Source organism: Colobus angolensis, unplaced genomic scaffold (assembly GCF_000951035.1).
Source record: "Colobus angolensis palliatus isolate OR3802 unplaced genomic scaffold, Cang.pa_1.0 Scaffold234, whole genome shotgun sequence".
In the NCBI taxonomy this organism is placed as follows: domain Eukaryota; kingdom Metazoa; phylum Chordata; class Mammalia; order Primates; family Cercopithecidae; genus Colobus; species Colobus angolensis.
Window position 1 is genome coordinate 3,589,985 of NW_012115533.1, and position 21,520 is coordinate 3,611,504.

At 31.1% G+C, this 21,520-nt stretch overlaps 1 protein-coding gene across 1 annotated transcript in view; it reads left to right on the forward strand.

The window, feature by feature from the left end:
• SI (sucrase-isomaltase (alpha-glucosidase)) overlaps positions 1-21,520 on the forward strand; it is a 107,124-nt gene that overhangs the window by 23,967 nt on the left and 61,637 nt on the right. The window contains exons 13-22 of the mRNA XM_011944633.1: positions 1,328-1,441; positions 6,756-6,840; positions 7,376-7,493; positions 10,396-10,567; positions 14,217-14,333; positions 16,328-16,482; positions 17,438-17,522; positions 18,227-18,283; positions 19,212-19,336; positions 20,730-20,818. Coding sequence (XP_011800023.1) covers positions 1,328-1,441; positions 6,756-6,840; positions 7,376-7,493; positions 10,396-10,567; positions 14,217-14,333; positions 16,328-16,482; positions 17,438-17,522; positions 18,227-18,283; positions 19,212-19,336; positions 20,730-20,818 — 1,117 coding nt within the window. The remainder of the gene's footprint in view (positions 1-1,327; positions 1,442-6,755; positions 6,841-7,375; positions 7,494-10,395; positions 10,568-14,216; positions 14,334-16,327; positions 16,483-17,437; positions 17,523-18,226; positions 18,284-19,211; positions 19,337-20,729; positions 20,819-21,520) is intronic.

The following is a 21,520-nucleotide window of genomic DNA, read 5'->3' on the forward strand; positions in this document are numbered from 1 at the left end:
AATGCAAAACACCACGATCGCTTTGCTGTCCCTTCCCAATGTGCACAGATTCTCTCTCCATGCACCATGGACACTGTTGGGGAATGTGAGAGGGGTGGTGCATGCATTCCAAGACTCTCTTTCCTACCCTCTTCAATGAGTCTTCCCTTGATATGATGCTAAAATCAGGTACTGTGATCACTCATCTGAATTTGGTTCTTAAGAAGGTGCTTTGTTGTGTGTGGGAGCAGTTGTTCAATTTGGTGCTTCTGCAAGGGAAAGGTCATTGGAGGCTTCTTTTCAGCCAGCTTGCTCCGTCTCTCTGCCGTAAGCTTTGTTCTTATCACATTCATCCAACTTAAAGTTTCTCGTGTAAATCTTTTAAATAATTATGAACTCCTTCTGCAAAAAAAGAAAACTCACGCAGTTTCTTACCCTTAATTGATATTTCACATAATACATGTTAACACCAGCTTTGTTCCTTATGGACAGATCAGACAGCCAATTTGAAATATTTGGATACAAAACAATATAATTTAGCTCAATTTATCTGAAATTAAATTCTGCTTGCCTAATGTTATTATTATAAGTAATAAGTAAAATAATATAAAATAATTTCAAGAAGCATAAATCAGAAAAAGACAGCATAATACACACAGTGTGTAACAGCATGGACTCAGATGTAAGAGTGTTTGGGTTTAAATTGCTGCTGTACCTGTTATTAGTGGTTTGACTTTGAACAACTTACTTAACTTCTCTGCATTACTTCTGTAATCTGCAAAATGACTTTAATTATAGTACCTACCTCATCTGTAAGTGGTGATAAAAATAGTACTTGCTTTCAAAAATTCTAATGAAGATTATATGTTAGTAATTATGAGAGTACTTGAAATAGTGCCCAGTATGTATCATATTCATGTATATTCATAAAAAATAAAGATAAAGACACTTAAAAAATTTCTTGGAGGCATATGCCTTCGGAAGTAAGCTAATATGCTTTATTTTATGGGATATAAAATATATTATATAGAATATTTATTGTGTATTTATTAAGCTATCCTACCAGGATGCTCAAAAACAAATTTAGAGTCAAAATAGCAGCCTTGTGCCACGTTCTGATAATTTTTTCTTTCTAAATGCTTCATATTTCACTTTCTTTTAACTTCTATTCTTTAAATGCATTTTAAATAGTCATGATATTCTTGTAAATTTAGATAATGTATGAGTCATATATACCTAAAGAAGTAGAATAACTTTTTTTTACTATTCTCAATTTCTTTACTTTGAAATTCCATTGATTTATTGTTCTCTTTTTTCATGTATATATGTGGATGATCTATTCTTCTAGGTATGGCCAGGATTAACAGTATACCCTGATTTCACTAATCCAAACTGCATTGATTGGTGGGCAAATGAATGCAGTATTTTCCATCAAGAAGTGCAATATGATGGACTTTGGATTGTAAGTAGCTATTTTAAACCAATGATTTTGGTCAATAACCGTAGAATTATTTATCTGTAAAAATTACTAAGTCAGCAAAATATATTTTTTCTGATGTATTCAACATAAAATTTAAAGCTACTATAATGTTTTTTCCTAGAATATATAGGTATACCCATCATGTGCATAAGTAAGAAAAAAATGCCAATTAAGGTTTTTCTTTTTTAGCAATACACTTTATAGAATAAATGTTATTTCTGTATCCAAGGTTTTGTTCTTTTATGTGTAATAATTTACCTGAAAATTAGTTAGTAAGATTTGGTGATAAATCTATTGCTTATCAATTAGCAAAACGTTTATTAAAGTTTTTAACAGTCAAGCAACAGCAGCAATATGATCTGAATAAGCCCCTGTCCTTTAGAGACTTCTCTTTGGTAAGCTATGGAACCGAACAAATAAAAATTGGCAATAGGTTAAGTATTACTGTATCTCAAAAAAGCAACAAACAGAATTCTAGTTTGCTCATAAACTTATTAAAGAAAAATACAGTCATGCGTGGTGGCTCATGCATGTAATCCCAGCACTTTGGGAGGCTAAGGTGGGCAGATCATTTGAGGTCAGGAGTTCGAGACCAACCTGACCAACATGGTGAAACCCCGTCTTTATTAAAAATACAAAAATTAACCGGGCTTGGGGGCACATGCCTGTAATCCCAGCTACATTGGAGACTGAGGCAGAAGGTTCGCTTGAACCTGGGAGGTGGAGGTTGCAGTGAGCCACTGCATTCCACCCTGGGCAACAAGAGTGAAACTCTGTCTCAAAAAAGAAAAAAAAAAAATACAAGTGTTAAAGAGTTTCTTTAATGAAGCTGTATATCTGTAGTTATTGAAGACCTGCTGCTAGGGATGGAAACTAAATTACAACTGCGTATAATTTTGAAAAAATACATAATGGACACACTAGTGATGGTTATATTTTCTTTGGTGTTTTAGATTCACACCATCTCTGTTTTCCTTAGGTGCTCATTATTGATTCAGTCATTGTTCTAATTATTCCCTTATTTATTAAATCAATCAATAATTTAGTTAGCAAATATTTATTTTGCACCATATATCTATCAGACATGTTGTTGGGACTACGAAGATGGAAAAATTATGTTTTCTGCTGACAACATGGATTTGGGTAAAGGGTTAGCATATTTTTCAGAACTTCTGTGATGACAGTAACAAAAAGAAGATGAAAAGGCTTCAGTTATTTAACATAAAATCACTGATATCACACCACTAAAAACTAGCAATTGGTAGGAATAAAAAGAAAAATACTGTTATCTTGAGCTTTATTTTAAATTCTAGTTCTTGTATTATTTAACTGATACTGAAAGTTTCTTAAGTCTTTTATTTTTTTCCTAGTTAGGAGCCACTTTGATTACAGCAAAGTTACAAATATAAATAATATTGTAGGAATAGTGAGACAGAGCCTGATTGTGTTATAGAAAGACAGAATATTGCATTTCTTGCATTCATTGAAAACTGAAATTCCTGATGGACCTACAAAGTGTGGGAGAGAAGGTTATCTGAGAAAGGCAGAGTATTTCCAACACTGATACAGAAGCATTGTAACTAAGCCTTAAATAAACAAACAAAAAAACGCAACATAAAAAGCAGTACAATTTCAAAGATCAATGAAATTCAGTGAACTAATACATATCATGGATAAACAGTGGATATTTTACTTCTAGCTATTACTTAAATACTGCCATATCACACTGCTAAGCGGTTTATCTAATTATTTTACTTTCTTTGGATTATTGTTTCTGATCCAGCTAAAACAAGTTGTTGTTCAACTGATAAAGTTTTAGATTTATGTCAAGTATAAAAATAGTTTTATAATTTACTAGATTTGTAGTTTAGTTCCATGCTAATATTCGTGAATTTTAAGTTTAAATATTAAAATCACTTTGGGAAATGATGTGAGCTTAATTGTCATTGAAATATAGTTTTTGTGTATAAAATATAATAAATTTGAATTCTCTTTTTTATGAGAGATAATCCCCTAACAGTTGAGAAACAAAAGCCTACTGTACTTAGTATAATTAAGACCAAAGCTATAATTTCAAAACAAAAGTGTTAGTCAATATTTTAAAAATTAAAATACCACTTCCATTTTTTGAATACATGTGAATATTTTGATATCATGTTGTTATTTTGGTTCTATTCTTCAAAATATAATAAGCAAAATTATTCCATGAAAAACTGAATAATTTAATGCATAGTATTTGGAAACATAAATTTTATTAAGAAGATATGTCCAAATAATTTTATATATCCAAATAGCTAGAAGTGCATTTGGTTATATTCTTTCTACATTTCACGTGATTCTTATAAAAATGAAATTCTTTTACAATTTTTTTTTTTAAAAACAGGGCTATATTTATCTAGATTTAGTTTAATTGTGCATATAAAATGCCATCAGAACGCTATCACAATTTTCAAGCAATTTTAAAGAAGCTTGAGGTACATTCTCGGAAACAAAGTTGACAGTCTTTTTTGTTTTTTTTTTTGAGACTCAATCTTGCTCTGTCACCCAGGCTGTAGTGCAGTGGTACTATCTTGGCTCACTACAACCTCCGTCCCCTGGGTTCAAAAGATTCTCCCTGCCTCAGCCTCCCGAGGAGCTGGGATTACAGGCGCACTTCACCACGCCCAGCTAATTTTTTGTATTTTTAGTAGAGACGAGGTTTACCATGTTGGCCAAGCTGGTAGGTAACGCCTCAGCCTCAAAAAATAGTTTTTAACAGAATTAAGATGATTTGAATGACACCTACATAACTTTAGATGTGCTTATTACTGTCAGTCCACTGAGGCTTTTGCCTCATGACTACAATGTTCCAAATCTACTAGTTGTAATATTAAAAATCTTAATTTAATGCACTGGTATCTAATATTAAATAACTATAGTTTCACTTAAATCATTTGGATAAGTTAGAGAATTAAAATGCTTTTATAATTTTCAAAATGCCACTGAAAAATATACTACAATAGATAAATTCTTTTAAAATATGTGTACTAAGTGTAATTTAATACAGTCTTGCTATATAGACATACTTTAGACATATTTAAGGAAGGTTACTAAAATGTTAAATGGGATGTTTTATGTAAAATATGGTTAAAATTATGAAAAATGTTATTTTTTTGACTCAGTAGGTTAAAAATTTATATTATTGATTCAAAAAACTATTTTCCCTTTTATTGTGAGTTGGCAAAATAATCACATTCTGATTCAATCATGTTAAAATGGTCATAAAATAGAACTTTTAAATATTTTTGTCAATTATTTTCAGTAAAACCAATTAATTTTTTTTCTAAAAAAATTTGTTCATCCTGAAATTACATAATAATGTTTACTTTCAGTGATGAAAAATTTTGTGAAATTTATGGCAAATTTACACATATGTAACTCAAATAGAAAGAATATTAATATTATAGTTGAGTGTTTTGCCCTAGTAATTCCTCAACTATACTATATACCCGGATGTTAAAATTGTTTAGAAAAAGACTCTCTTAAAATTTAAAATAATGCAGCTCACTATTCCCAAATTATACATTTCAGCAGCAGTTTTTTAAAACTTGAATTTTATTGATGGAATCTTGAAGAAAAATGTAGTTTACCTACACTTATTTGCTGTATATGCCATTATTAATTTCTACTGGACATAGGAAACAAAATTGAATAGAACATTCCAGACAATTTCAAAAAAATAACTCAATGTAGCTTTAGGTATTTTTGTACTTCGGAATAACTATATTAGTTTCTCTCATTTCTGCTTACTCTGAAAACATTTGGGAAGTGGAAATACATACCGTTTAAATCTGTCATGATAACAAGTCTATTCTTTTTTCCCTTGAGCACCATTAATTTATCATTTCAATTCCATGTATCAAATTTCCTTAGCTTCTTTTTATATCCACAGTCTAGACACTTTTATGAGAATATTTTGAGAATAACAGAGATGAATAATCACATTGAGTGGGCTTCAGTCAGAAGGACTCAATATTTAGGGAAGCTTTTGCAAACTAAATAAGTCTAGTTGTAGTTATAATTTTATGAAAGAAACGTCTAACTATAATACAAATGATTCACCATTACATTTTAAAAATTATTTTATTTAAGTGACATCATCAGTCTCAGATCTTTTCTAATCTGTTGATAATCTGTTGATAAATATTATCTATTTGGGGAGTCTCAGAAAGCAGTATAGAAGATAGGTTTAATGATTGCAAAGTTAATATAGGAGTGTTAAGGTTAAAGGGAGGATTGAAAGCTGAAATAAGAGGGGAAGGATTCAAAAAGGTGAAAAGCAGTGAGTCTTAGAATAAGGGCATGATGTAGATGGGGAAAAGGAAATGTAATTAAGACAATCTACTTTTTCTGAGGGAAGTAAAATTACCACAGAGACAAGGATGTGACTGAATGTGATGCCTTTATATGAAAGGAGACAATTTATTATAGAGATGTGAAAAACAAGGCTTATAGAAGTCCTCGACACATTTTGCAGAGAAGAAATACAAAACACATATTTCTTGAGTATATGTTTGGTAATATATGATTTTATAAAATTTATCTTTTTTAGTGCAAAGACTTAACTCGTTTATGGTCACACAGCTAGTAGGTAGTGGGACAAGACTGGGGCCTGTGTTACAATGGCTAGAAAATCCGTGAACATAATATTCCACCACTGTTTCTTCAAGAGCTGTTTAGGTCTTTGTTCTCAGAGTGTGATCGTGCTGACCTAGGTTTCCCTGAGTGTTTCAGAGATTCTGTGAAGCCATAACTATTTTAATTAAAATACTAAAGTCTATTTGCCTTTTTAAAACTTTCATTCTTTTATGAGTGTATAGGAGCTGTTGGTAGGCAAATTTTCCTGCTCGCAATGTGCTTAGCACATGATAGAAATTAGATAAAGGTTAAATGAAACAAAATACATTGAATCAATGGATATGCAAATAATGTGTATAATAATGGACTCATAATGAGAAGACTAACAGCTATTTGGAAATGACTTAATACTTATAAGTAATGTCATATATATATATATATATAATCACAACTAGATACATGAACTACATTTTGATTGTTTAAAATCTCTCTATCCTAAGATACTTATCTGATATAGACATTCTGTTTATTTTTAGGTTGGTAGCTTATATTTATCTTCTAGGAATTAATGAGCATTATGGTTATCTTATATAAAACATTTTCAAAGAACTAGAGAGTTTCTGCTAATAGGATTTATAATTATGTAAAATCTGCGGTTCTTCATTTCGTATCCATTCAGGACATGAATGAAGTTTCCAGCTTTGTTCAAGGTTCAACAAAAGGATGCAATGCCAACAAATTGAATTATCCACCTTTTACTCCTGGTAAAATTTATTTGGTTATCTAATTACTGTTTTAATTGAGAATAATTTTCTGTTTTACTGGTAATTTCTAACATATATTTCCAAATTACAATTTTTGGTATAGTTTTAAAACCATAAAATCAACTTGTTTATTTTTTCTTCAGCCAAATATTTTCTGCCTAAGATTGTATTAAAATGGACTAATCTATTATAAGGCTTTAAAATGGGTCCATAAATATATGATGTACAATATAGTTGGCTGTAGGTATATTTCTATATTGTTAAAGGCTATTTTGTTACTGAAGTTGGAAAACAGAGTATTTACCAATGTAAATATAAATCTAATAGTTAATCCAAGTTTAGCAAGAGTGAAAGATGAGGACCTAATTGGAACTTAGTTTAGGTTTAACTGAATTGTCCTTTTTCATCATTTTCGACCAAATATGGAATTTTGTAGCACAAATGAAATGGGATATAACATTTATGATGGAAAATATATATTATAACGTTTATAATGGAAAAATATGAGAAATGTTTCTTATGTATTTTCTCAAAGATATTCTTGACAAACTCATGTATTCCAAAACAATTTGCATGGATGCTGTGCAGAACTGGGGGAAACAGTATGATGTTCATAGCCTCTATGGATACAGCATGGCTATAGCCACAGAGCAGTAAGTGAAATTGCATTCAAATAATTATTTCATATTTGTTTTTTTAAAAAAGTTTTTGATAATTTATCAGTGTATTAATAGTTAGGAAATAGTAAAGTTATGAAAAAGAAAGACAACATTTTATGCCTGCTGAAAAGTTACGGCATTCAAAATATCAGTTCTCTTACTAATATTCATGAATTCGGGACTCATTTATTAAGAATGAAGTGGTAGGCTGGGTGCGGGGGCTCACGCCTGTAACCCCAGCACATTGGGAGGCCGAGGCAGGCAGAGCACCTGAAGTCAGAAGTTTGAGAACAGTCTGGCCAACATGGTAAAACCCCATCTCTACTAAAAATATAAATCTACCTGGGAGAGGTGGTGGGCTCCTGTATTCCCAGTTACTTGGGAGACTTAGGCAGAAGAATAGCTTGAACCCGGGAGGCGGAGGTTGCAGCGAGCCGAAATCGTGCCACTGCACTCCAACCTGGGCGACAGAGCTAGACTCAGTCTCCAAAACAAAAAAAAAAAAAAGAAGAAGAATGACTCTGTATATAATATACATATATGTATATATTTAACTGAGGCACTTTATTTTAACTCCTAGATTTAAATATCCTTGTATCCTTCAAAATTTTATCATTTCTGAATATAACTGTGTTTTAAGCTTGAATCTCACAATTGACCTGGGAAAATACTGCCCCAGGAACAGGTCTTTAACTATTTTTCAAAAAGAAGGATTTAATTAAAACATAGTTTTCTAATTAATATCCTTCTAAGTAATGTTCTGTACAGTTTTTTATAAAATATGATACTAAACAAAAGAAGAAAACAATAATATGTTCATTATCTGCCAATTTTCAAGCATCGTTTATGGTCCTGTAATATTATGGTCAATAAACCCAATACTATTCTCAATATACTTATGATTTTCTCATAATTAAACAGCTGTGATTGAGTGTTTATTCAAATTTATATTTTTCTGGTCCTAAATCATACTGATACCCAAACTCTTTTTTTTTTTTATTTTCAAAAACAACTTTATTCATGACGCATATTAAAAAAAAATTCCCACCCCTGGAAATGAGCTAAAAAAATAAACAAAATCCACCTCCCACCTCCCTGTTCCCACTTCCTCCCATTCCCTCCAAATAAAAGGGAAAAAAGGCAAAGGAAAAAAACAAAAAAACAAAAAAAAAAACTGAAAAACAAAAAAACCCCTAAACCCCCCAAAACAAGGTAGTGCATTTCCCCAGGGGGAAGGGGAATTTACACTGGAGCCCCTGGGAGCTTATCGGAGACCTTCCGCCTACAGAAACCTGCAAAGAAAGACACTCAAAACAGAAAAAGAAACACAAAAGGAAACAAAATAGATCACCAGGCAATCTGGAGGGGCAGGGAGCCGGAGAAGAGGGCTGGGGTGGGTGGTAGACCTGGCTGGACAGGAGCAGGCAGGAGGGGACTGTGAAAGGTGAGCAGACGGAGGGAAGGTAACAAGCAGAACAGTTTGGTGTCCTTCCAGAGCCCTGGGTAAAAAAAAAAAACCTCCTACCACCCACGCCCACCTACCCTTGAGCAGCCCCCAAGGGGGTGAAGTGGGGCAGGGAAACATGAGGAGCAGCTTGCGCAGTTGAGACGTGTCCATGGCGAATCCCCAGAGTGAATAAGCAGCCCCCTGCCCCACTCCCTGGGCCTTCCGCTACTCCCCAAAGCAGGTCCCTCCTCAGCAGTTAATTATGGGATTCTCCCCCTTTCCACAGTATATCTTTTTTTTTTAAATATTTTTTTTCCATCAAGGTCATCTTCTGTTTTTCTTATACACTTAAACTCTTAAACACTGTCTTCATGGTGTTAATTTACTTGGTAAACTCAATAGAATATTACATGTAGCGGTGTTTAACTTAGTATCTCCTAGGAAAGAAAAAATAGGCTATGTTTCAATATAATAAAGATTATATCATGGAAAAGCACTTGAAATACAGTTACTCATTTCCTAATTGCTTCCAATTATGAAAACGTTATAAATAATAGTTGGGTAACATGAGTGATGCTTGTAGTTGTGGACAGTGGTTAACTTCTAGAAACAAACAAACAAAGAAAACCCTCTTAAATACTTTTTATCCCTAACTTGCCTACTAATATTTGAAGATGTAGAAATGAATATATAATTGGAGTCACCACAATACAAAAAGTGCATTGGGTTCAAGTTCAGGTATAATCTTTTCTATTTATAAGATAATTCAATTAGTTTAAATCATATATTTCAAAAACAAATGCTGAGTGGATACCAAATGCACATGTTTATTTAATTTGGTAAAGGATGATCGGAGTCATTCAAAATTTAGTGATTTCTAAAAATTCCCTTTCACTATATTTTACCAGAATATATTTAAATAAGTAAATATTAGTAGTGACATATGAAATTGATATGCTATTTTGACATAATTATTATAAATATTATGACATAATGCATTAGTCCATTTTCATGCTGCTGATCAGGCATACCTGAGACTGGGCAATTTACAAAAGAAGATTTACTGGACTTACAGTTCCACATGGTGGGGGAGCCTCACAATCATGGCGGAAGACAAGGAGGAGCAAGTAACATCTTAGGTGGATGGCAGCAGGCAAAGAGAGAGTTTGTGCAGGGAAACTCCCATTTCTTTAAAATCATCAGATCTCATGAGACTCATTAACTATCACAAGCACAGTGCAGGAAAGACCCGCTCCCATAATGCAATCACCTGCCATCAGGTTTCTCCCACAACGTGTGGGAATTGTGGAAGTTACAATTCAAGATGAGATTTGGGTGGGGACACAGCCAAACTATATCACATGGCTTGGAATTATGACATTTTATAATTTCAATGCCAACTTTATTTTTTAAAATAATTTTTATTAATTAATTTGGTTTTCTTTTAAGAGCTGTACAAAAAGTTTTCCCTAATAAGAGAGGCTTCATTCTTACCCGCTCAACATTTGCTGGATCTGGAAGATATGCTGCACATTGGTTAGGAGACAATACTGCTTCATGGGAACAAATGGAATGGTCTATAACTGGAATGCTGGAGTTCAGTTTGTTTGGAATACCTTTGGTAAGACAGTCTCATACAGAGTTCCTCATAAAAGCAACAATTTTATTAATTTTTAATGTAATCTTAATGAACTTTAGTAAAATGATCAAAAGGCATGTGACAGAAATAATTCAGCTTTTTATTTTTATTGAGTTTATGAAGAAAATAAGAATACAGATGGCATCTATAATTTTCATACCATTAAAGTGAGAATGTAGTACTAATAAAATTCAGTGAAATCAAGATAATTGAGGAAAACAGATATAAATATAAACACAGCATGGAAAAGCTTATATAAAAGATATAAAGAAAAAAATAAGATGGTGAAGAAAAGTTCAAATATATTGGTTATAAAAATAAGTGTCAGAAGTCTGAGTCTATTTAAAATACTAGATTACCAGTTTAGATTTTAAGAGATAATCTTTTGTTTAGAATATGAAACATAAGAACAGAAACAAATGTTTAAAATTTCAAAAGTGGAGGAAGTGTGTACTAGAAATTGCGAACATAAAATATCTGAGAAGTCTAACTCTATCAAACAAAAAAAAGTAGTGTCCAATGTTGATATTCAAGACTAAAGAGAGACACTACATAACAAAAGTAATGTAGAAAGTATTATAAAACTGTAGTGATTTATTTTTGTTCACATGCACAAATAAAACTAACACCAAAAACCCAATAAATAAAAGTAACACCCCCCACACACAATCTTGTGTTTGAAAATTGAAAAATAGGCTGGACAAGGTGGCTCACTTCTATAATCCAGCACTTTGGGAAGCTGAGGTAGGTGGATTACTTGAGGTCAGGAGTTTGAGACCAGCCTGGCAAATATGGTGAAAACCTGTCTCTACCAAAAATACAAAAAGTCGGGCGTGATGGCAGGCACCTGTAGTCCTAGCTACTCAGGAAGCTGAGACAGGAGAACCATTTGAACCTGGGAGGTGGAGGTTGCACAGAGCCAAGATTGAGACTCACATTTTTGAGACCCTATCTGAAAAAAAAAATTGAAAAACATGTTATCAAATTCATGCATGAGCCAAAGATAAAGTGAATAGAATTGGAAAAAAAAAAAAAAAAACCTTAGAAAATTAACTTTTAACAATTTTACTGATTAAATCTTGGGAAATTTCAGCTGTTAGTATTTAAAGAAAAACCCACTGATTTAAATACTTAAAAAGAAAGAAACGCTGAACAGTGAGTGAAGTGCATGAATTTAAAAAGTGGAAAAAGAAAAACAATAAACCTAAAGAAAGATATAAGTAATTAAGCTGAGAGATGAAATTAAGGTAACGTAAGCAAAATCTCTAGAGGAAAAATTTTAAAATACAAAGGTGGTTCTTCAAAACTTTTAATAAAATAGACTGTTATAGCATATTTGTTAAAAAGGAAGGAAAAACAAGCAATATTCAAATGTATTTTATTATAAGGTGTCATTTATTATAACAACCAATTAATAAACCATAACCAACAGTCAATATTAAAACTAAATGTAGGACTTTTTGAGAAAATATAAGTGATAGCTAAGTCAATTAAATATATACCGTGTTTAATAATAAGAAAACTCAATATATTAGGAATAGGCATTCTCTATAAAATGTTATCAAAATTTTGTGGAATTCCAATTAAACAATAACAGGGATTTTGGGAAACATAAAAGGTGACTCTAAACTTCATGTGCAAAACAATACATTTTAAAGAAGTAGAGAAAAAGAATGAGGATTAGTTCTAACCAGATAAAGCTACAGTTATTAACACAATGATACTGGACTGTGGATATGCAAATAGATTAACATGGCAATATAAGACACAGTCCCATGCATATATAATTTGTTAAATGACAACACTGAAGGAACGTATCAACTATTTACATGGACTATTAACTCAGTATTTAAGAAACAATATAAAATGTGCCAATTTCTCACACCGTGCACAGTAAACAGTTCCAGATAGATTAAGGGACCTATGTGTGTAAAATAAACTTTATCCATTTCAGAAGAAAATATAAAAGGATAAATTTATGACATCAGGTTAGAGAAGTAATTACTTAAGCCGAATACAAGGAGAACAAATCTGAAGGGAAACACGTATAAATTTGACTACAGCAAAATGAAAACTTCTGTTCATCAAAAGAACATTTGAAAAGTTAAAAATTAAAGCAACTCACCACGAAATGTTATTTTCAATTCACATAGTCGATAAATGATATTCAATTTGAAGTGCCTACCTTAAATCTATAAAAATGAAGAACAATAGAAAAGAAGTAAAAGTTATAAACAGGCAATTCTATAGAAAGAGGATTCTATCGGGACCCAATAAAAATATGAAAAAGTTCTCAACTTCCCTGTAATCAGAGAAATGCAAGTAAAAACCATGGTGAGATATATTTTATGAAGAAAGATGATAAAAATTTGTCTGAAAAATATCAAGAATTGGCAAGAAAATGAATAAGGGGAACCTTCGTGTGCTATTATAGTGCTTGCAAATGATTACAAACAGTTCTGATTATACAATTCACATTATAAATAAAAAAGAAAAATAATCCTGTGTATGTACACCATAGAGTAAGAATACATTTTTTACATATTCACAAGGATATCTATACAGGGTGAGTACCCCCTATCCAAAATGTGTGGGACCAGAAAGGTTTCAGATTTCAGGTATTTTCAGATAATTTAGTGTTTACATATATGCAACAAAATGTCTTAAAGGAGCAAATTTATGTTTCGTATACACCTTACACACATAGTTTGAAGGTAATTTTATATGATTTTGTTGAGGAAACAGTTTTGACTGCAACCTGTCATTTGAGGCAAGGTATGGAACTTTCCACTTCTGGCATTATGTTGGCACTCAAAATGTTTCTTTTTTTAAGCATTTCAGATTTTGAATTTCTGGATTAGGAATGTTCAGCCTATATATAAATTTCACGGAAGAATTTTTATAGTCATGAGTACCCATACATTGGAGAACTAGAGCAACATTAATATAATTGAATCTCACACAAAAAGGAAATTACATTACAAGGCACACAACATGTCATTTATACAGTTAAGAAAGCATGCAAAACAATGCTATATATTGTTTATAGATACATATATACTTACACGGAAAAAATAAAGAAATGTTTGTAAATGGTAAACACTAAATTCAGGATAACATTTTCTGGAGAGTCCTTGAATAAGGATAATGAGGTCTTATATGGGTACACATTGTGCAAAGCTCAATTTTATTTGGAATAATTAATTTCAAAGCTCAGCATGAACACATGGTCACAGTTTGTTATTATTTTATTCCTACAGTTACATATTATACTATAAGAAAAATCAGATCAAAGGAAGTTAGTTTGAGATTAAGAAGCAACATATTTTAATACAATAATTTCATCTTTTACAATGAATTAATGAGAACATCAAAATAAAAAATGAGTAAAATATAAATACAAATGGCTAAGAAAATGCATAAAGGGACAATGAAGGAAACCTGTAAAATAATGCAACTAGAGACAAGGATGGAGCAAAAATGGAAAATAAATTGGTTTAAGGAAGCACATATAAAAGGAGTAAAACAAATTGTAAATAATGCACATTAATCAGGTGAGGCATACAGTGTGATGCTCTAGCCAAATTTGACAATCTTAATATTATAAATAGTAAATATATTTGTTATTTAGGTTGGAGCAGATATCTGTGGATTTGTGGCTGAAACCACGGAAGAGCTTTGCAGAAGATGGATGCAACTTGGGGCATTTTATCCGTTTTCCAGAAACCATAATGCTGACGGATATGAAGTAAGTGCCTCTTGTTCTCCATGTTGTGAAATAAAACACAACCATAGTTTTTATTAATGTCCTTACATTAAATCTATACAGTATATGGTCTGAAAGATTGTAGCATAATTTATAAAGAATTGTTAGAAGTCCCTCTCTCAAGACCTATACATATTTTGTATATTCTTACATTTAAAAAAAAATGGTCAAATAAGGAAATCATGAAATGAAATGTAGTCACAGCACAAATATCTTAGTTGAAACTAATGCATACACTGTACAAATGTATTAGATTACCAGTATTTTAAATTAGAGCCAAAACTTTTAGAGTATGAATTCTTGGATTCTAACAATGTAAGTTCCGGGTAACTTTTATACGAAGAAAAGTTATAATACACTGTAATGGACTTTGAGTTTTTGTTTAATTCATATGAAACAAGAATTTAAAGATATCCACAAAACATTTAGAGTCCAGTGTCTTTCAATAATAAATATAACTGGAATAAATACATAGGGACAAAAATAAAACTAACACTTTTAAAACACAGATTTGGACTGGTAGGAGCAGAAGTGCAAGACAGTACAAAGCTAGTCTACCAGCCCTGGGGACTCAGCATACTGTTGGCTCATCATGATAAGCATGTTTTTCACAGAGAATAGTAAAATTCAGTTAAACCATTACATCAATTAAGTACATGTTGGTTAAGAAACCATTCAATGTTCACACACTGGCTGCATACAGGGCTTATATTGTGTTTGAGAAGAGGCACAACTACTGAGCTCAGCCTGGAGAGAGGCATGATCAAAAATAATTAAAAGGTACAAATTGGAGATTAGTTTCTTCTTAATACACCTAAATGATATTTTCAGGAAATGTGTGTCCATGGGAGATTTTGATAGAAATTGCATGACACTCTATGTTCATTTGTGTTCTCCAAAATGCTGATGATAAGACAGAAATAAATTTTGAAATTTACTGTTGAAATAATGTGAATGAAAAAGGGAGTGAGCATGAGAAAGCAGGGAGAGTCTGCAGACCACGGTTCAGGTGTGAACTTGATGAAGGTGAAGGGAAGGTGGTTTGGGAGGGAGAATTCCGAATTGCAGCCTAGTTCTAACCAAGTTTCAGTCAGGTGAGTGGGGAGTCCTTAAGGGAAAGCTGACCATTGATCTTTCGTGCATCTCCTAGGAATGAGTCTGCATCGTGTTCTTACTATGCTCATTCAAGGCTGGGAGCAGCATTGGGAAACATGGTTTTCAGTGCAAACTTAATAGTGGATTCAGCGAGACAGTAGTTGAGGTCTTCAGTTAATATCGTTACCAAAAGCAGGCGGCCTAAACAGGCTTCTCCATATCAGTGTTACTGGGCTGAAGGAGTCACTTATCTAGCCTGAGCTCGGTAGAGAGGCTGCACTTCAAATTGTAAGTCTACAAGGCTGTCCAGGTAGCTCTGTTTCCTGTGTTCCTGAGCCAGCAACCTACCTGTGATAATTCTAATAGCAATGGTACAAGACAGTAAGTCCTTAGGCAAGTTCATTTCAAGCCTCTGCTTTAATGTATCACACATAATAACATCCTATTGGCCAGAGTGGATTGCATGACTGAGCGCCAAGTCAAAGCGTGGGTAGGTACACTCTACCTTCACTGGTAGAGATTACAACATTCCATGATAAAGGATGTGGGTACAAGGAAGCATGAAACATTGATGCCAATAATTCATTCTACCACAATTACAAGATAAAAATTCTCTTTTGTTAAAAAATATTTATTTTTTCTGTGGCAATACTTCAAAAATGTTGAAATGTCCACTTCAAAATTAAGTGTAATTAAAACATATAACAAAACCTAGACATATTCATTCAAACACTTTGATGATGAAACTGAAATAATTTTAATTTCTCATAAACAAGCTGAAATTTATGTAGTTTGCTTTAAACAGCAGATTAATATGCTTCTACTTTAATTTTCACTCATATTTTAGCTTTCTTATTTTAATTTCTCTTTCTATCTCACAGCATCAGGATCCTGCATTTTTTGGGCAGAATTCGCTTTTGGTTAAATCATCAAGGCACTATTTAACTATTCGCTACACTTTATTACCCTTCCTCTACACTCTGTTTTATAAAGCCCATGTGTTTGGAGAAACAGTAGCAAGACCAGTTCTTCATGAGTGAGTACTATGTACAATAATTATAATACTTTTTAAAGTACTTTCAAACTTATACAGAAAAGATTAATATAGATAAATCAAGATATAAATTAAATTTCTGATGCTTGTTTTTACATTTGTATAGATGATTTGAAGAGCTATACAATGATACTAGTAAATATAATTAATTGGACAATATTTAGGTAGAAATGAGAGAATTAAATAGAACTTACAAGGAAAAGATATGAAACATGTTAGGATATTGTATCAGTAAGAAAGATTAAGCATAAAATTATTAAAAATATATCAACTAAATATTGAAACAATAAACTAAACATAAATCAAGAGTACAGTATAGTACTTACTAAAAAAGGAAATTGTGTTTATCTTTACATATATCTTTCTGTGATGAATGACTTAAAGATCCTTTTAAATTCAGGTAAAAACTAGAGTTTACCATGAAAAAGTTTTAAGTGAAGAAAGTAGAATATGAAAGATTTCCTATACTTTATGAACCTATCTTATAGGAGAAAATAATTAAACAGAAGAGTTTTTGTATAAAGAAAAGATAACCTTGTGATCTATGATAGATTTTTGAGTATGAGATAAACTGATTTTCTCCTTCTCTCTTTTCTTCCTTCTTTCTTCCCTTCCCTCCCTGCTTTCTACTTTCCTTCCCTTTGTTCCTGCCCCTTCCTCCTATCCTCCCTCCCCTCCTTCTTTCCTTCATTTCTTCCTTTTCCTTTCTCCCTCTTCTACTCCCCACTTCTTCCTTCTTCGCTTCCTCCCTTCCTTCTTGAGTGTCAGATGAACAATAAAGGATGTAAGAACTATGGATTCAAAATGTCATCTGAAACAAGCACAATTCAAGATAATAACAATTCCCAGGAAAAAAACTGAAACGATAAACCAAACCAGGAATTTAGCTAAACTTATTTTTTCATTATTATACTTTAAACATTGTCATTGTTCTTAGGTTTTATGAAGATATGAACAGCTGGATTGAGGACACTGAGTTTTTGTGGGGCCCCGCATTACTTATTACTCCTGTTCTAAAACAGGTAGGCTCTACAGGTTTAATAACCTTATTGTTTAAACTGAAGTTTGTACAACTAAATTGACCCTACATTACAAAATATCTGAATATAGATGATACTCAGTGGACTGTTTCAACCTGATAAATATCAAGTTGGAATTCTATGATGTGAAACAAATTTCAAAAAGTTGAAAATTGTATGAAGTTATTGTTCTCCTGAAAAAAAAAAAACATATTATAGAATCAAAATCAAATCCTAATAACAAAGGGCTTTCATTTAAGTAGACATATACATTGAAATTTTGCTCAATTGTAAATAAAGAGGAACTGGAAAACTCGCTGATCAGATGAAAATGTTGGAGAAACACTGGAGTGAGTTGGTAATTATTACCTATTTTTAAAAGGTGTATGTGTCTATGGACGTAAACAGAAATAAACATATTCGCATTCACAATGACCATGTGGTTTATAACAGTACATATATATGCATACATTATTTTAATTGCTATATAAATTAATTATTTCTTTACCTCTTTGCTTTTGTAAGTTTTACAATATATTATCTGAAGCTAATAAAATAGCCTTTTGATTACTATCTAGAGGAAATATCGGAGTGTAACAACATAAAGATTTTTTCCCTTGACTATGAAAACCCAATTTAATATTTGATAAGATCCTCTCTGTTAAAAATTGAAATTAAAAAATACATATTATCTTTCTTTATTTTAGGGAGCAGATACCGTGAGTGCCTACATCCCTGATGCTATCTGGTATGATTACGAATCTGTAAGTAACCTTAACATACTAATGGACTCACAAGTACATTTTTAAACATTTCTACATAGAAACTTTATTCCATAGAAACTTAACTACATAGCATACATATTTTTAGAATTTCTGTTATTAACTATAAAAATAATAATTTCAAACTTTAGAAATGTGTCAAAATTTTTGTAAGTATACCCTTTTTTGCACATGAGCTAGACTCTAATATGAAGTTATATTATTTAGCATAAAGAGATATTATTTATTTTTAAATTTTGGAAATAAAAGTTAGCAGTAATGTCGGAAGGAGTGGCAATTTATTTTAATGCTTTTTCTTATTTTATATATTTATCTTATTGCCAGAAGACTTGAGTACTGAGCTAATCTTACATATTTGTTTTTATATGATATATTCAAATATTTGAAAAAGGCTTTTATTTCAACCTTGAAAAGACAAAATAACAGCACTCATATACACCATCCATTTTTTTCAACTGAACAATACTTTTTGAGCAATATTTATTCTAAATGATATTATTTTGCAAATCACTTACATTGGCTAAGTATACCCTTATTTTTACAGGAATAATGATTTTAAGAAAATTCTTCCTAAAGACATAGTTAACTTTAAACCATAACAAAGAATAAAAAAGCTATTTAAAGTACTGTTATTGTAGAAAGAAAATGAGTCTCTTTATGTTGATTTATTTTATTTTTGAGAAAGCGAACTTATTTTTCCTCTGCTTTGTTCAGCAAACTGGGGGGAAAAAAAAAACAAACAACAAAAAACCAAACTCTCCTAAAACTAGAAAACAATATATTGTATTCATTTGGATGACATAAATTGCTCATAATAAAAATTGTTTCTATGCATACCTTTTAATTCTTGTGAAATAGAGTTTAAAGTCTTCAATAATATTAAGAATATTTGTAATCTTCCAATTATTAGGGTGCAAAAAGGCCATGGAGGAAACAACGTGTGGATATGTATCTTCCAGCAGACAAAATAGGATTACATCTTAGAGGAGGTTATATCATCCCCATTCAAGAACCAGATGTAACAACAACAGCAAGGTAAAATGAAAAATCATTAACTGGAATCTAAAATAAAATTCAAATTCTAATATTTCATATTTGCATTAAGAATCAGAGATAATATTTAGTTTCTTCACCTGCAGATATTTGACACACAGAGGTAATACTGAACTATAACCATCATAGTTATAAAAAGAATGAAATTATTTATATTATTATAAATATCTTGATTTTCAAAATTTCGAATTTACTTAGAAATTAACTTCCTGTATCAAAAATTTACTCACATTAGCATAATTAAAGATAATATTTGATTCTTAATAAATACACAAAATGTGAATATGTTATATTATTGAGTAAAGTATTTGTTAGTTTTTACATATTTGCATTTCCATACATAAATAAATCCCAATGTATTTCTTTCTGCTAAAATGTTTTAAGTTCATAAATGAACTGGGTATTTCATGTTAGGTAAAGAGCAAGAGAGAAACTAAATTGCTCACTAAGTGTAAATCTCAGAAATATTTTCTAAAAGTAAAAGAAACTTGAAAATGCTGGTGCTCCATTTCGCATCATTCATTCTGAGTACAAAGAACACAGAAAGCGCCGTATTGAATTCACATACTTTTCTCTATTCTGCCACAACCCAACAGGAAGTTACTCTTTATTCCTTACCCTACTGTATTTTCTTCATAACATTAAGAATATCTGAAATTATGTTATTTATTATTTTCTTTTATGAAGTATGTTGGTGATATGCATTAGTAATTAGTAATTTAACTGTTTTGGCATTCTAGAATGGACTAATATCATAATGTAACTGATTCACGAGTATGTTCTCAAAAAATTATTATACACGAGAACTCCTGTTATACAGGAGATGCCTGGATTGTATAGCCTTGTAGATAATATTTTATGGTAAAATGTAACTTAAAAAAGCATTTCCTGACTATATCTCATTTCTCCTGTCACAATCATTTCATTTATAATATTCTTACAGATTCCACTAAACATTATTTCAAATTTTAATGTTTTTTTTAATTTTTTTTGCTCATAAGTAGTAGACTTAATTCATTGAGATTTAGGGGTATACAGGTTGAGTTGAGCCTTAATATGACACATTTAATTTTTCTTCTTTGAATTAAAATACATTGTTTCAATTTTGCAAGTATCTCAGCCTTCAAAAAATCCATTATTGCATTTATTACATTTATTCTTTGTACTCATTTTCTACATGTATAAAGTACTTCTGTATTCACATAAGAACATTGATATCAGTAAATTATAAATACATATAAATACAAATTTATTGATGTCAATTTTCTTACTGAATTCAGGACGCATAAAACAGGTTGAAGTGGACTTATTTATAGGATATTGTATTATTATGCATTTATTTTGAATCATATATGCATCTAATTTTTCTTAATAGCCGTAAGAATCCTCTAGGACTTATAGTAGCATTAGATGAAAACAACTCAGCCAAAGGAGACTTTTTCTGGGATGATGGAGAAACTAAATGTAAGTCTGAAAGCGATATGCTTTAAATGTTCATTCTGATAACTGGAAGTTTTGGCTTTATTGATATAGGTTTTTTCATTTTTAAAATATCACAATTTTTATTTTTAATTCCTAAATTTTTATCTGTTACAGGCTTTTAGGTTACTTTAAACATTCTACCATTGTTATTTGCTTTATCTATATTTAACTAAAATATCCGGTTTTGTGCTTTTGTTTGTTGTAAGTCTTTGACAAGACTTTTTAATCTATCTTTATCTTTTAGATTAAAATAGTCAATAAATTCTCAGGTATACAAATTGCATTATACTTTCAACTGTTTTGAAGTAAGATAGTGATTATAACTAAAATTTTGTTACTGTAAACAGAAAATAAAACCAACATTTAACGCGTTAGTTATTTAATGTCAAATTATTTGAGGTAAGAATGTCATTGTATCAATTGCTTACAATTTATTTTCCTTATTATCTTTCATTGTATTTCTTGAGCTCCAAACTTGAGAATTTAGCATACCAAACGAAATATTTAAAAGTAATTTTATGCTATGGTATTTCTAATTATGCCATAGTTAAGTTTGTCTATTTGTATTTAAGTATTCACTTACAATTTTCCTAATACATTTTTAGAAACCTTTTAGAAAAATCTCATTTCTTCTATTATTATTATTTTTTTATTATACTTTAAGTTCTAGGGTACATGTGCATA